At 38.2% G+C, this 13,499-nt stretch overlaps 1 protein-coding gene across 2 annotated transcripts in view; it reads left to right on the forward strand.

Moving 5' to 3' along the window:
- Positions 1 to 4,894: 4,894 nt before the first annotated feature.
- C6 (complement C6) overlaps positions 4,895 to 13,499 on the forward strand; it is a 76,842-nt gene continuing 68,237 nt past the window's right edge. Inside the window, 3 exon segments of one of the 2 annotated variants that reach the window (NM_001439858.1) lie at positions 4,895 to 5,011; positions 10,798 to 10,981; positions 12,515 to 12,671. In NM_001439858.1, coding sequence (NP_001426787.1) covers positions 10,839 to 10,981; positions 12,515 to 12,671 — 300 coding nt within the window. In that variant the 5' untranslated portion in view covers positions 4,895 to 5,011; positions 10,798 to 10,838. 2 annotated transcript variants of the gene reach the window in all.

The raw sequence follows: 13,499 nt of genomic DNA on the forward strand, positions 1-13,499 counted from the left end.
CATTTGCAAAATGAGTTAGTAAAACTATTTAGAAACTGATAATGTTCATAAATATAGTTCCCCGAAGGGTAAGAGAATAAGTGACTGATTACACAGAAAATATACTGTATTTGTTGTTATGATTTTTCACATTTTTTGCTCCTGTTTAATTACCTCTCTATCATTTGGAAATTAAGTTGCTGAGAGAACCAAGCAAAATGATTCACTTTTGAATATTTAGCCCCAGTGTATACCTGGGACCTAATGAAAGAATGTGAATGCATTGGTCAAATGGGTAAATTAAGATGAAGCTATAGAATGTTGCAAGTTACAGATGACTACATGAATGTTGGATGGCATATTCACAAACGTGAAGCTTCAGAGATATGTCCTTGGTAATAGTATTCAAGATACTTGAGACGCTGGAGGCCAAAAATCAAACCTGAAAGCTGACCCCAAGAGTTTACAAAGACCTATCTACCTCAATCAATGTTTTCTTCCCACAGGGTTCTGAGTTAGTTATTATCTAGACCACATTTTTCTAATATACTTGAGGGAATAAAACTACACAACTTTAACTCATTTTTATGTCAATGTAGATTTTTATCACTGTATTAGCTTCTTTTCCTTACTGTAATAAAACACTACGAGCTTTAGTGAGTTCTGGAGACTTTATTTTGGTTTATTATGTCAGAGAGTCTATAACAATGGGAAGGTGTGGCAGTGGATGGCTAGAGTAGGAGGCTGAAAGAGTACATATTTACCCACTGCAAGTTGGGGGGAGGTGGATTCTATAAACTCTCAAAACCTTCCACAGTGACGTACTTCCTTCTGTAAGTTCCTGTGTCCTAAAAGTTGCATAACCTCTCCCCAACTAGTGATCCCCAACTAGAGACCAGTTATTCAAATACATGTGCCTATGGGGAAACAGTCTCATTCAAACAAGCACAGTTGCTATATGAGACCAGTTTTAAATTAGAAGCTTAGATGAATAACATTTCCCAAGAGCCTGTGCGTTAGACGCTTGGATCTAAACTGCAATTATTCGTAAAGATAGGTTCTCTCTCTCTCCCTCTTCCTCCTCCTTCTTTCCTCCTTTCCTCCCCCTCCCTCTCCTTCTGCCTCTGTCTCTCTCTCTGTCTCTCTGTCTCTCTGTCTCTCTGTCTCTCTCTCTCTCTCTCTCTCTCTCTCTCTCTCTCTCTCTCTCATGCTATCTCCTTCCTGGTGTCACCCTTTCTCTCATGCTACCTGTCTCTCATGTTATCTCTCTGTCTCTTATTCTCCCTCTCATGTTATGTCTCTCATAGTCTTACACATACTCTCTCATGCTACCTCTTTCTCATTCTCTCTGCCTCTCTCTCTCTCCTTCTCATTCCTGGTCCATGCAATATCAGTAGTTTTATTTCACTGTACATGCTTCTGCTGAGATGTATCCCTTTACCAGATGCCTGAGATTAGAGGAATAGTCAGTCATAAGTGCATTCAAAATAAGCTTTCTCTTATTATTACTTGCTTCATAAATTTGGTACAGAAAGGAAAAGTTATGTAAAACTGAAAAAACCTATATGATAATATTTTCTTTTTTATTCTAATGAATTATGAAGGCGTTGGCTAATTCCAGTACTATATTATTTATTGTTCAAATTTCAGCAACCATGCAAATAAAATAATTTTCATATTATTTTGTTATAGAAAAGATTGTTGTGTAATACACCAAATTTAAGAAAGCCTTCTTAGTGGAATCTATATGAGAGCATATATGTATACATAAAATGAAAAAGAGAAATTTTTCATAATCTGTTATACTTAATTCAATCAACATTATTAGATTTATTTATTAGTCAAATATAAAAACGATCACTATTCAGACCTGGTTGAGGGACCTAGGCTTTGTTCAGTGGAGTGAAAGAGAGTAGTAAAGCTTCCAGTGGTCATAATAACTCATAATGTTCAGTGTGTTTCATAAGAAATATTCTGAAAAGACATACAAGTTTAAAGGATGAAAAAATGAGATATTTTATCTCTACAGTAATGGTGATTATGAAATACAGACAAGTGTAAGAAAGAAACACATTTGAAATGGTCCATGAAAAAGAAATACATCCGCCTGATAACATGTGCTTACGATGCAATAATGGCATGAATACTGCAGAACTGACCACTTTCTGTTAGGATCCAAGGCTCATTCCATGAGATCCAACCTAGTACCATTGAAAGGACCAAAAGTCTACAGCCAGAAAGATCAGTCTCTATGTGAGAAACGACTACTGTTATTCTGCTAAATGATTGTAGGATTAAAATGACTCCTAGTGACTTACTGCTTTAGCCATAGATCCAAACATCTTTCAACTCTCAGCAGAGAAGTTTCTCCTTGAAGTAGATTACAATTAACAAAGATCTCCAACTGGTCACTGTACAGAGAATAAAAGACTATGAAGTGTTCAGCCCTTTCTGGAGCATCTATGTCATGCTCATCATCACATAGCTCAGGATCTTCTTGGAAGAAGGGGAAGAAACACTCCAAGAGCTAGAGGTGGTGGAAACCATCAAGAAAGCAGTGTTTTCCAGACACAACAGGGCAGTTTGCAAGTATAGATTCACAATGACTGTGAGAACTTATGTAAAACCCGTGCAAACTCTAGCCAAAGTCCAGGCAAAAATCTGTGGAAGGTAAACAGGAAATACATTACTAGTCGAGCAGCTTTTGACATTTCATAGCTGGCGGAAGACAGAGAGTATGCTGTGTTTAGTGATATAACACCTGGTAGATCTACCACATGCCAGGGCATGAAGACTAACTGGTCAACACGAAATAGACTCCATAGTTATAAACAAACAAACAAACAAGTAAGCAAGCAAGCAAACAAAGGAAGGAATCTCAAAGTTGTATGGGAAAATGGGAGGGAGATTATAGAAAGAGTTGTGGAGGTGGTGAAGTTTTTCAAAATATATAAAATTCTCAAGGAATTAATGAAAATGTTTCAAAAAATAAATACAGAATACATTCATGTTTTTCAAGGATGGAACTGGGAAGGAAAACATTCAAGGAAGAGACACAATTACAGGAAAACCTAGAGCAATTATAACAAAGAAGCTGTCCAATTTGGTTAGATGGAAGAGTATGCAAAAGATAAGAGTGAAAATAACGGGCTGATGTAGGACCAAAGTGCTCCAACACTGATGCTCAATGAGAGTTTGCACAGGGCCGTGCTACTTATAGATGAGCTATAAAATGAGCACGTTGGCAGACTTTGGGAATTAAAAGAGTCTGAAGACAGAGAGTAGTTAAGCTATCAAGGTGAACTCCAAAGAGCGAGTCCACAGGAGCTGGAAGTGGAGACGTAGCCATAGATATAGAGGTGAATCAGAAAAGATGGGGAAAGCACATACACTCCAAAGAAAGAATTACAGAACCATCATGTGAAAGGAGAAAATACAATGGAGAGGAAGCGATTGTTGTGATATGTATTTTCTTATGATATTATTAACAGGACCTAGAGTACTGAGACTGGTGAGTTAGGAAACAGCAGAGAAAAACACCGATTAATAAATCTAAGAAATAAGTGATTTTCACAAAGAAATAAAATGAAAGAGAAGAGAACGGAGGAAGGAAAATGGGGTGAAGATAAAACCTCAGGTAATAAAGGAAAGAATCGCGGGAAGGGAATGGGAGCTTCTCAAGTATCCAGCAAAATACAGACATTGTCAGGTCTGGGAAACACAGTAGATTAAAGAGAGGATGCTACAGTTGACAATTTAAATAGTGAAGGCCATTGAAAAACTGGCACACAGGCTAATTGTGTTAATAACCTAGAGCAAAGTGTATGAGCAGGAGGACATTAAATGAAATTAATTTAAATTCAATTTGTAGTAATTTATTTTTCAGAGCCGAGGACCGAACCCAGAGCCTTGTGCTTGCTAGGCAAGCACCTTACCACTGAACAAAATCTCCAGCCCCAAATTTGTAGTAATTCTAAAAGTAACACAAAAAGGAAAAGACAATGATAGTCCAAGACATTCCTATTTCTTCTGTGTCTTCATCTATGGTTTCCTAAAGCAAAACAGTGCAATTTGTCACTCCTCTTTGCCTACTCCCATACTGACTAACTAATTCACTGGGCTTGGGAAGTTGAATGATTAGTATTTTCCCTAATGAGAACTTACAATATTTGTCTGCAATAATGATCAGGTGGCATGTGGATACACGACATGTGGAAGGGTTTCCACTATTGATTGTCTTTGATTTGGGGTTTTCTTGTCAGAATCACTTGACTTTGAATCTATTGTCATTGGGAGAGGGAAAAAAATGGTTTCCAACTGAATAAGTATTCTCTGGGAAAAAAATAACTGTTTATTTTAATTCTTAATTTCCTTTGCTTTCATGCTCTTCCCTTACACTCACATGTTTTCTTATTAATCAATTACCAACACATTATAAAAATACAGAGCATTTTATGTGATGTTGATTCTCAGACCCCTGTCAACACTTTTGAAACCTTATGCTTGCTGAAGCACCTCAGAAAGTTAGCTTCCTAGTACATTGTTTGCTCGGGAGCTAATGTCCATATATGCCTTACAGAGCACTTAAATCCATTGTACACTGAGAAGACCTATGCACAACGTTATACAAGCACTTCACCCTCATCTCTAGAGTAATGCCTCACTCCGCAAGAAAAGTAGAACCACACCTACTTTCCAAAGACTCCTTGCAGCAGCAAGAGCTTTTGCAACAACCCTGAATGTGGAAATCACTGAAAAATAATTCAATACCATAGAAACTGCTATGCTTAGAATTTCAGGGTTTCTGCTTATCTAAGCTAAATATTTCAAAAGTCAGAGTTTCGACACAACGTTTATTCTGTCAACAGTTTAGGTCACTGTTAGGGCTTTTGGACTACACCATCTTGTGTTGCCCAGTAGTATAAAGAAGGGCTCTCTGGGAGTACCACACAAATCGCTTCTTAACGTGTGTGCCTTTTGTTTCTACGGCCATTCAGCTTAGGTTCCTGGACATAGCTAGATCGCTTTAAAGGTAAGTGACCTAGTGATTTCTATTTCGATTCTTATACTTCAAAATTGTAGATTATGTGTCCAAAAGACTCTCCATGACAGGAATGAAAGTACATCCCTCAGACTATCAGTATTTCTTTGTCTTTCTCTTGAACTAAGAAATACCAATTATGCTTAAGTCTAAAAACAACATTTGTAGACTTTGAGTCACTTGTGAGTTAAACTGCAGTAAACGGAAGAGCAAACACACTCTTCAGCCAAGGCTAGCTATGTGTGGACTCCCAGCCTACAATTAGCAGTGGTAAATATCTCTTTTAGAGCCTCTGCAGCACCCATAGAAAAAAATGGGAGCAATGAGAGGTTCAAGAAGTTTGCAAAAAGATGAATGGCCAAGGATAAACTGTAGCATCTGCTGAGATCTGTCAGGTCAAATGCACTGAACTGCCCTGCAGATATATTTTATGTGAGTAATGTGTACCCAAAGGTGACGGAGTACCATGAACTGGTTCTTAACCAGGATTCTCTAATTCTCACAAAGCCATCTTCAATGGTTCAGCAAGACTGCTGACTTCTGGAGAGGTCAAGAGGGGATAGCAATTACCAGAAAACTGCAAAAACAGCTGCTCTTCTATCGTGACCCCAGATTAGAAGTTGTTTCTCAACAAGTCTTTCTCTCTCTCTCTCTCTCTCTCTCTCTCTTTCTTTCCCTCCCTCCCCCTCCCTTTCCCCCTCTTTCTCTTTCTCTCTCTCTCTCCAACCAATCCTACTGACCTTTCCTAATTGACATTTCCATAAAAATACATGCCAGTGAGTCAAATATTTGCATTGACTATTAGCTACCCTTAAAGTATTTTTAACAAATTGAGAATCAGCAAATATATGTTGAGGGATGATAACAATAAATTAAAGAAATAGTTCTCTTTGTTTGAGTGAAAATTCCTCTTTTAACATAAAATCATCCTTTTGCCCCTAATTTACTTATCTTAGTGCTTGGGAAACACACCCAGGACCGGGTACATACATGCCAGTCAAGTAGTCAAATGCTGTGCCACTAATCAACACCCAAACTCAATAAGTTTCCATAAAAGCAAAAGTGTTACAAAGGGAGAAGTTGATAGCCACCTCTGTTACTAACATCATCAAATAAGTTTGGAGTTATCGTCTTTTTTATATTGTTGTCCAAATTTCACCTAGCAGAGTTATGACCAAATAACAGATCAGAATATTTTATATTAAAGCTTTGTTTTAGAAATTTTGATGATAATTCTGAAGAAAATCCACCTCTGATTTCAAGCATCTACAAATCAAAGCAGATGGTATTTGCTAAGAACTGAAGCCTGATAATGGGACACATTGCCACTTGTTCCGATCATTCTCATACTAAGTATATAAAATTAAGAGTTTGTTTTCTTTCTAATATGTGTAGGAAGATTCTAGAAGGTGTACAAATCTGCCAAGAATGACTATTTAAGATTTGCAGCATTTACAGGGATAACCACCCAGATTTTCTCTGAACTCTCTCATCCCTGTGCTGTTAAGATGCTGAGGCAAAAAAAAAAAAAAAAAAAAAAAAAAAAATGATTTCTTACCAGGAAGCAACAGTGAATAGGCAAATTGAGTGGTCTGTAAAGAAGATCCTATTTTACTATCAAAATAGACTAGGGCTACAGAAACTTTTGAGTTGGATTAAAAAAGACTAGACCAAAAGCATGAATAAGATTGTCAACACCTGCCTATCCTTTGCAGACAGTGACGGTGGCTTCCATTTCTTTGTATCATGTTCCCAGCCAAGCAGCAGGTATACAAATGCAGGTAGATTGTCATTTACATTGAAGGGTTATTCAACATGTGGCAGTAGATCTGTTTGCTTTTATTCTAGCCCTTTCCTCTGATCTGTCAGATAAGGAAAAAGAGTTTAACAAGAAAGTCCTCATTTCTGAGTCCATTGGAGAAAGAATTCTGATACCTTCCCTTGGCTTAAAATAAAATCTATTGTCTTGTGTTATCGTTGCTGACATAACCTTTTATCACAACTAAGAAATGTAAGCTCATTACATTAAAATATAATCAGAAAATAAGCTTCTGAGACAGTTAAAAGAACTATAATTCAGTATGATAATTGGGCAATATTAAAACTTGTACGTTTGCACTCCTCCATTGTTGGTGGGATTGCAGACTGGTAAAACCATTCCGGAAATCAGTCTGGAGGTTCCTCAGAAAATTGGACATTGAACTGCCTGAGGATCCAGCTATACCTCTCTTGGGCATATACCCAAAAGATGCCTCAACATATAAAAGAGACACGTGCTCCACTATGTTCATCGCAGCCTTATTTATAATAGCCAGAAAATGGAAAGAACCCAGATGCCCTTCAACAGAGGAATGGATACAGAAAATGTGGTACATCTACACAATGGAATATTACTCAGCTATCAAAAACAACAAGTTTATGAAATTCGTAGGCAAATGGTTGGAACTGGAAAATATCATCCTGAGGAGCTAACCCAATCACAGAAAGACTATACATGGTATGCACTCATTGATAAGTGGCTATTAGCCCAAATGCTTGAATTACCCTAGATCCCTAGAACAAACGAAACTCAAGACGGATGATCAAAATGTGAATGCTTCACTCCTTCTTTAAATGAGGAAAAAGAATACCCTTGGCAGGGAAGGGAGAGGCAAAGATTAAAACAGAGACTGAAGGAACACCCATTCAGAGCCTGCCCCACATGTGGCCCATACATATACAGCCACCCAATTAGACAAGATGGATGAAGCAAAGAAGTGCAGACCGACAGGAGCCGGATGTAGATCGCTCCTGAGAGACACAGCCAGAATACAGCAAATACAGAGGCGAATGCCAGCAGCAAACCACTGAACTGAGAATAGGTCCCCCGTTGAAGGAATCAGAGAAAGAACTGGAAGAGCTTGAAGGGGCTCGAGACCCCAAAAGTACAACAATGTCAAGCAACCAGAGCTTCCAGGGACTAAGCCACTACCTAAATACTATACATGGACTGACCCTGGACTCTGACCCCATAGGTAGCAATGAATATCCTAGTAAGAGCACCAGAGGAAGGGGAAGCCCTGGGTCCTGCTAAGACTGAACCCCCAGTGAACTAGACTATGGGGGGAGGGTGGCAATGGGGGAAGGGTTGGGAGGGGAACACCCATAAGGAAGGGGAGGGGGGAGGGGGATGTTTGCCCGGAAACCGGGAAAGGGAATAACACTTGAAATGTATATAAGAAATACTCAAGTTAATTAAAAAAAAAAAAAAAAAAAAAAAAAAAAAAAAAAAAAAAAAAAAAAAAAAACTTGTACGTTTGCTAGGACCATACTCGCTATCTTCACGGATATGCATCTAAAGTGTACTAACACCTAATTACAGAGTTACACCAATTGATTATACGGAATTTCCACAATGATCATAATTGTTAAATGCAATTAGTGCATAAAACTATGCAGCCAGCAACAACAAAAAGAAGTGGCCAGCATTGTGGCCCGAGCCTGTAATTCTAGCCATAAGAAGTCTGAAGGTAGAGGATCGTCTGTTCCGGAGCAGTCTGAGCTATTGTTAAATGGGTTCAAGTCTAGAACGGGTGACTTGGTAAGACTTTATCTCTAAATACCATGCCAAAAGAGGTCTGGAGACATAGACAGTGGTAAAATATTTGTTTAACATGCATAAAGCCTTTGGTTGAATTTATAGCACCAGAAAACAAAATGAAAATTAAGGACATAAATATTTCCCTATTAACAGGAAAGATCATTGAAGTGCATTATGTCTTGAAAAAGCTAAGCAGAATCACTTGACTTCTGCTGCTGTACATATTTAGAGCCTGTGCATGCAAATATATGTAGGGTGTGTTCATATATTCTTACTGACGTATAACAAGTTAAACTATTATTTTAGAGATAAATAAACTGAGGCATAGAGAAGATAAGTGAATGTCATTTTTTGTTTTAAGTGAAAGTTACCATATTAGTTTCAAGAGCATTGTATAGATATTGAATGCATTATTAGAACATGTAATATCAACTTACGAATGTCAGTAAGTAGTGGTGACTTTATAAATAACTCCCAGATACTCAAGGCCCAACAACACACCTAGAGAACACACTCATCCTGATTTTTATTCAAGCATTAGTCATGTAAAACTTTCTGGTACTCAGGGTAGTAGAACTCTGCAAATCCCAATGCTCCAGTAATCTGATAATAAGTGTTGCTAGAAAGTTAGCAAAGGGTGCACTTCATTCAAGAGTCAAGAGTTTTGAATGAGCTCTTGTCATGCTACCTCAGTTGTACATCCTTGAACTTCACCGTCAGTGATGTAGAGAATATGGCTTCTTTCGCTCTCATTTTTCCCCTACTTTTTCTTTTATTGAAAATAGATTGTTTATCTAGATTTCCTTTTCCTCTACCCGTTCCAGTTCCTGCCTCCTCTCCCATTCAGATCCACACCCTTTCTGTTTTCCTTTAGAAAACAGTCACCTTTGGAATAATAATGAAATGGAATTAATTAATTAACTAATTAATTAATTAATTAAAATATGACAAAACACACAGGTACAAAACCAAAAGAAGAACAAGAGATGCTGCTGTGACTAGCGCAGAATTTCCTTAGGACTCATTTATTGCTACATTTCTCTCAGACGCTTGGCCATTCAGCAGTGTTAGGTATGGGCTCCATCTCATGGAAAGGCCTTAACTCAAATCATATTTTGGTTGATTTCTCCCACAAGTTTTGAGCCACTGTTTTACTAGTGTACCTTGTAGTCTGGTCAATTTTGTAGATCAAAGTTTAATAGCTATGTTGGTGTTCATGTTTCTTCTTTGGTAGCCTGCAGAGTAACCTTTCAGTATCATGAATGCTAGTCCTTAGGAGTGAAGGCTCTAGGCGCTAGCTCAAGTTCTCCATGCTCAGTGAATGTGTAAGTGCTGTCTGCAGCAGTACTGCTTCATTTTGGGCATTTTGTGGAAAGTCACCAGTAGCCTCGCCTCGGCAACGGCCTGGGTTGTTTAGGGTTTCCTATCGGACCCCTTTAGCCAACAACTCAATTAGATAGAACACTTTTCACATTCTGGAAGTTTCGTTTGGTGATGAGAGATGTCCATTTGGGCTTCTGTTGCCCTCCCTCCCCATTATCGGGCAATTTAATTTACATCACCTTCATCCATTTATACATTTCAGGAAGAGTCTCCTGCATTTGGTTTCCACATGACTTCTCAACTCGCCCTTAGTTTTTCCTCTCCATAATCCTTCCCTTGCCCCCATCCCTTCCCCTCTCTGTTTGATCCTCCTGTTGCTATCTCCCCTCCTCCCCCACCAATAACTATCTATTCTATTCTTATCCTAGAAGTCTCTAAGACATATCACAGCTCTAACTTTCTATGAACTATCTATGAAGGACAAAGGCAGTAAAATCCCTTTAGTACTTCCTAAAGAGTAGCCTAGACTGCTCCCCCAGTCTCTAGAAAGCATAGAAAAGTGAATGTACCCAAAGTAGCACAGCATAAAATGGGTGGCTATTCCGAGAAACATATTATAAAATTTTCAATAATTTGATGAACTAAATGTCTTCCAAATACATACTACATAATTTGTCTTGTTTACTATTACTAGTTATTATAATATAATGAAGGTTATCACTCTGTTAATCTTTAGCCTTCAAATCTTTTTAAAAATTACGCTTACATGAATTCACATATAAATTTATGTGTTAACTTGCCCCATGAAACCTAGAGCAATGAAAATGTTTTCTTTAATCACATGAATCTGTAATTCTCATTATTTATCTATCAGGCCACTCTATTTCAGGGCCTGGGAAAAGGTCCTGTGGAAGCATGACCAGACATCTCCCCTTGTGTTTCATTTTGCTGATCATACTGATTGACAAGAGTGAAGCCTGTTTCTGTGACCACTACCCATGGACTCACTGGTCCAGCTGTTCTAAGTCCTGCAATTCTGGAACCCAGAGCAGACAGAGGTGGGTATGAAATATTCGTAATATTCTGAAGAATCTCAAAGATGGGATAAGTAATATCAAATAGATCGTACTATGCATTGAAGAACAATTATATATCAACCAACAATTTAGTATATCTGACAGAATTTGAGTTCTATTTCACATAAAGTTGAAATGAAGTGTCTACTTTTGTTCTTTCTGCAAAATTAAAGGGCTTCATAAAAATGATTAAGAGTCTGCACAGTAAGTTTAGCTTTTTTTCCTTACATCACATAACTCCTACAGTTAGTGAGTTAATTATACAGAAATTTGTAGTCATTAAACAGAGCGGAACTGGACCTCAACTGAACGGCACTGCTAGCTACTTGCTTGATTGTTGGCACAGTTAATGTGGCAAGAAAATTGTGCTTACTTGCAAATATTTAATAATCCAGTCATTTTACAATTCAGACTCCTCACCTACACATCTTGCTTGTATCTGTTAGATTTTTCTGTGCCCTTGATTTGCTCACATGATGCAGAAAACTGTTCTGGACATGACTGTTCTGGAAAGGGATCACAGCCAAAGACTGTGTGATCTTGATGGAATGCAGACAGCTCACACACCTTTAATCCCTCTGGCTGGAATACAGACACACCCTTAGTACACCTTTAAGGTAAAATTAGTTTGTAGAAGGAAGCAGCCATGCTTGAAAGTAGTGTCTAATTGAGGGGCAGACAAAGTGACCAATCAGAGAAGGATTTGACAGAATGAGTCAGAGATAGGATATGTCCATCTCTCATGAGAACAACACAGAATAGAGAAGCTATTGAAGAGTGTCACAGAGAGTCGGGCAGTTAGGAGGCAGTGCAGTGTGCAGTCCAGTGTAGTTGAGTTCATTTATGAGCTCCTGCAGTTCAGGTCAGGTCAGCAGAGGCAGTTGAAGAATAAGAAGAAGCTAGAAGATTAGAAAAAAATGACCAGAATTAGTTTGAGGCCAAGCAGAGCAATTCAGTAAGGAACTGAGAAAAGCCACATTAAATCAATTCACTTGGGGAGGAGTTTTAGGCCAGAACAACTGAGTTGAACTAGTCAGCCAAAGCTCAGAAAAAACTAGAAAGGGTGAACTTATTCATCAGTAAACCTCCAAGATAATTACATCAAGTGAATAAGTTACTTTTACAACATGACCTAAGGAAAAAAAAGCATATTTTACATTTTTACTATTATACTTCTTTTAGAGAATTATTTTTAAAAAGTAGTTTTCTATAGCCCATTAAACTTACCAATTGATTTGAAATATCATGAAGTATGAGAAGAGACTCCATTCTTCAAGAGTCCTTCCATAGCTCTCAACTGCCATCACTGTCTTGAAATTCTCCACTTTGAACTCCCATTTTCATTATGGTCTTGAGCTCTCTTAAGTTGTACAGACTATGCATGCACCACCCTTCTTGATTTCTCTGATAATGTTATATTTTTACTCTTGGTAGGTAATGCCACATATTATTTTTTATTGATATGAAGGCACTGTGAAAACACTGACTCTGAGTAGCATTTTCTCACCATTACAGACAAATCGTAGTGAACGATTACTATCGGGATAACTCATGCGATCAGCTCTGTACCAAGCAGGAGACCAGACAGTGCAACGTGGAGACATGTCCCATCAACTGTGTCCTAGGAGACTATGGAACATGGTCAGACTGTGACCCTTGTATTAGAAAACAGGTACGTGATCCACAGGCACACCCAGATAATCTGAATCCCAAGTCAGTGCCAGTCTCCCATGGTAGATTCAATATCAGAGATTTGCTGAATTTCTGAAAATAAACTGCCTTAATTTTCATTAGAGGAAAATCATGTTTAGTAGTGACAGTCATGGTGGTGACAGTGACAGCTTCACTGGTGGTGATGGTGATAGGGCTCCTTCTTTATTAATTTTGGACATATGAACACCAAAAGGAAAGTCACCTCAGATCCTAACACACTTATCCATATCTGAACTCCACTGACTCTGCCTTCTGACACTTCTGAAAGCAAAAGTAAATGCTAAAATTTTCTACTTTCATCCAGTGCTTAAAACAAAACAGAAATAAGGGAAATGAGTCAAAACCCTGACTCTGTTTTTCCTCTAAACTCTGTCTACTCATGAGAAAATCCCTCAACTTGTTTATCTCTCTCCACTGCAATATTTACCCAGTACATAGTCATTCCAGTAAAGGCCATATCACGTGACGGACATTAACTTCAGTCAGTCCCGTGTTCCCAACAGCTACACATTAGAGAGGAAAATGAAACTTCATTTGTGAAAGGCAAACTGAGAACTGTGCTGGTTCCCTTAAGTAAATCTTGCAAACCACATCCTAGTTTACGTTTATGCACAGTGTGTCTTCCAGCTCCTAGAGGGCTAAGTATTTTAACCAAGAATGTACCATTAATTACTACTATATTTTGAACTGGAGCTTTCCTGCAATTTAAGTCAGCACTGGCTAATTCTGTCATATTTCTACCCTCACTCTCCATCTTCCTCCTTACCAAATTGTGTCAAAGTGTGGA

The sequence above is a fragment of the Rattus norvegicus genome, chromosome 2 (assembly GCF_021556685.1).
Source record: "Rattus norvegicus strain SHRSP/BbbUtx chromosome 2, alternate assembly SHRSP_T2T, whole genome shotgun sequence".
Classification (NCBI taxonomy): Eukaryota; Metazoa; Chordata; class Mammalia; order Rodentia; family Muridae; genus Rattus; species Rattus norvegicus.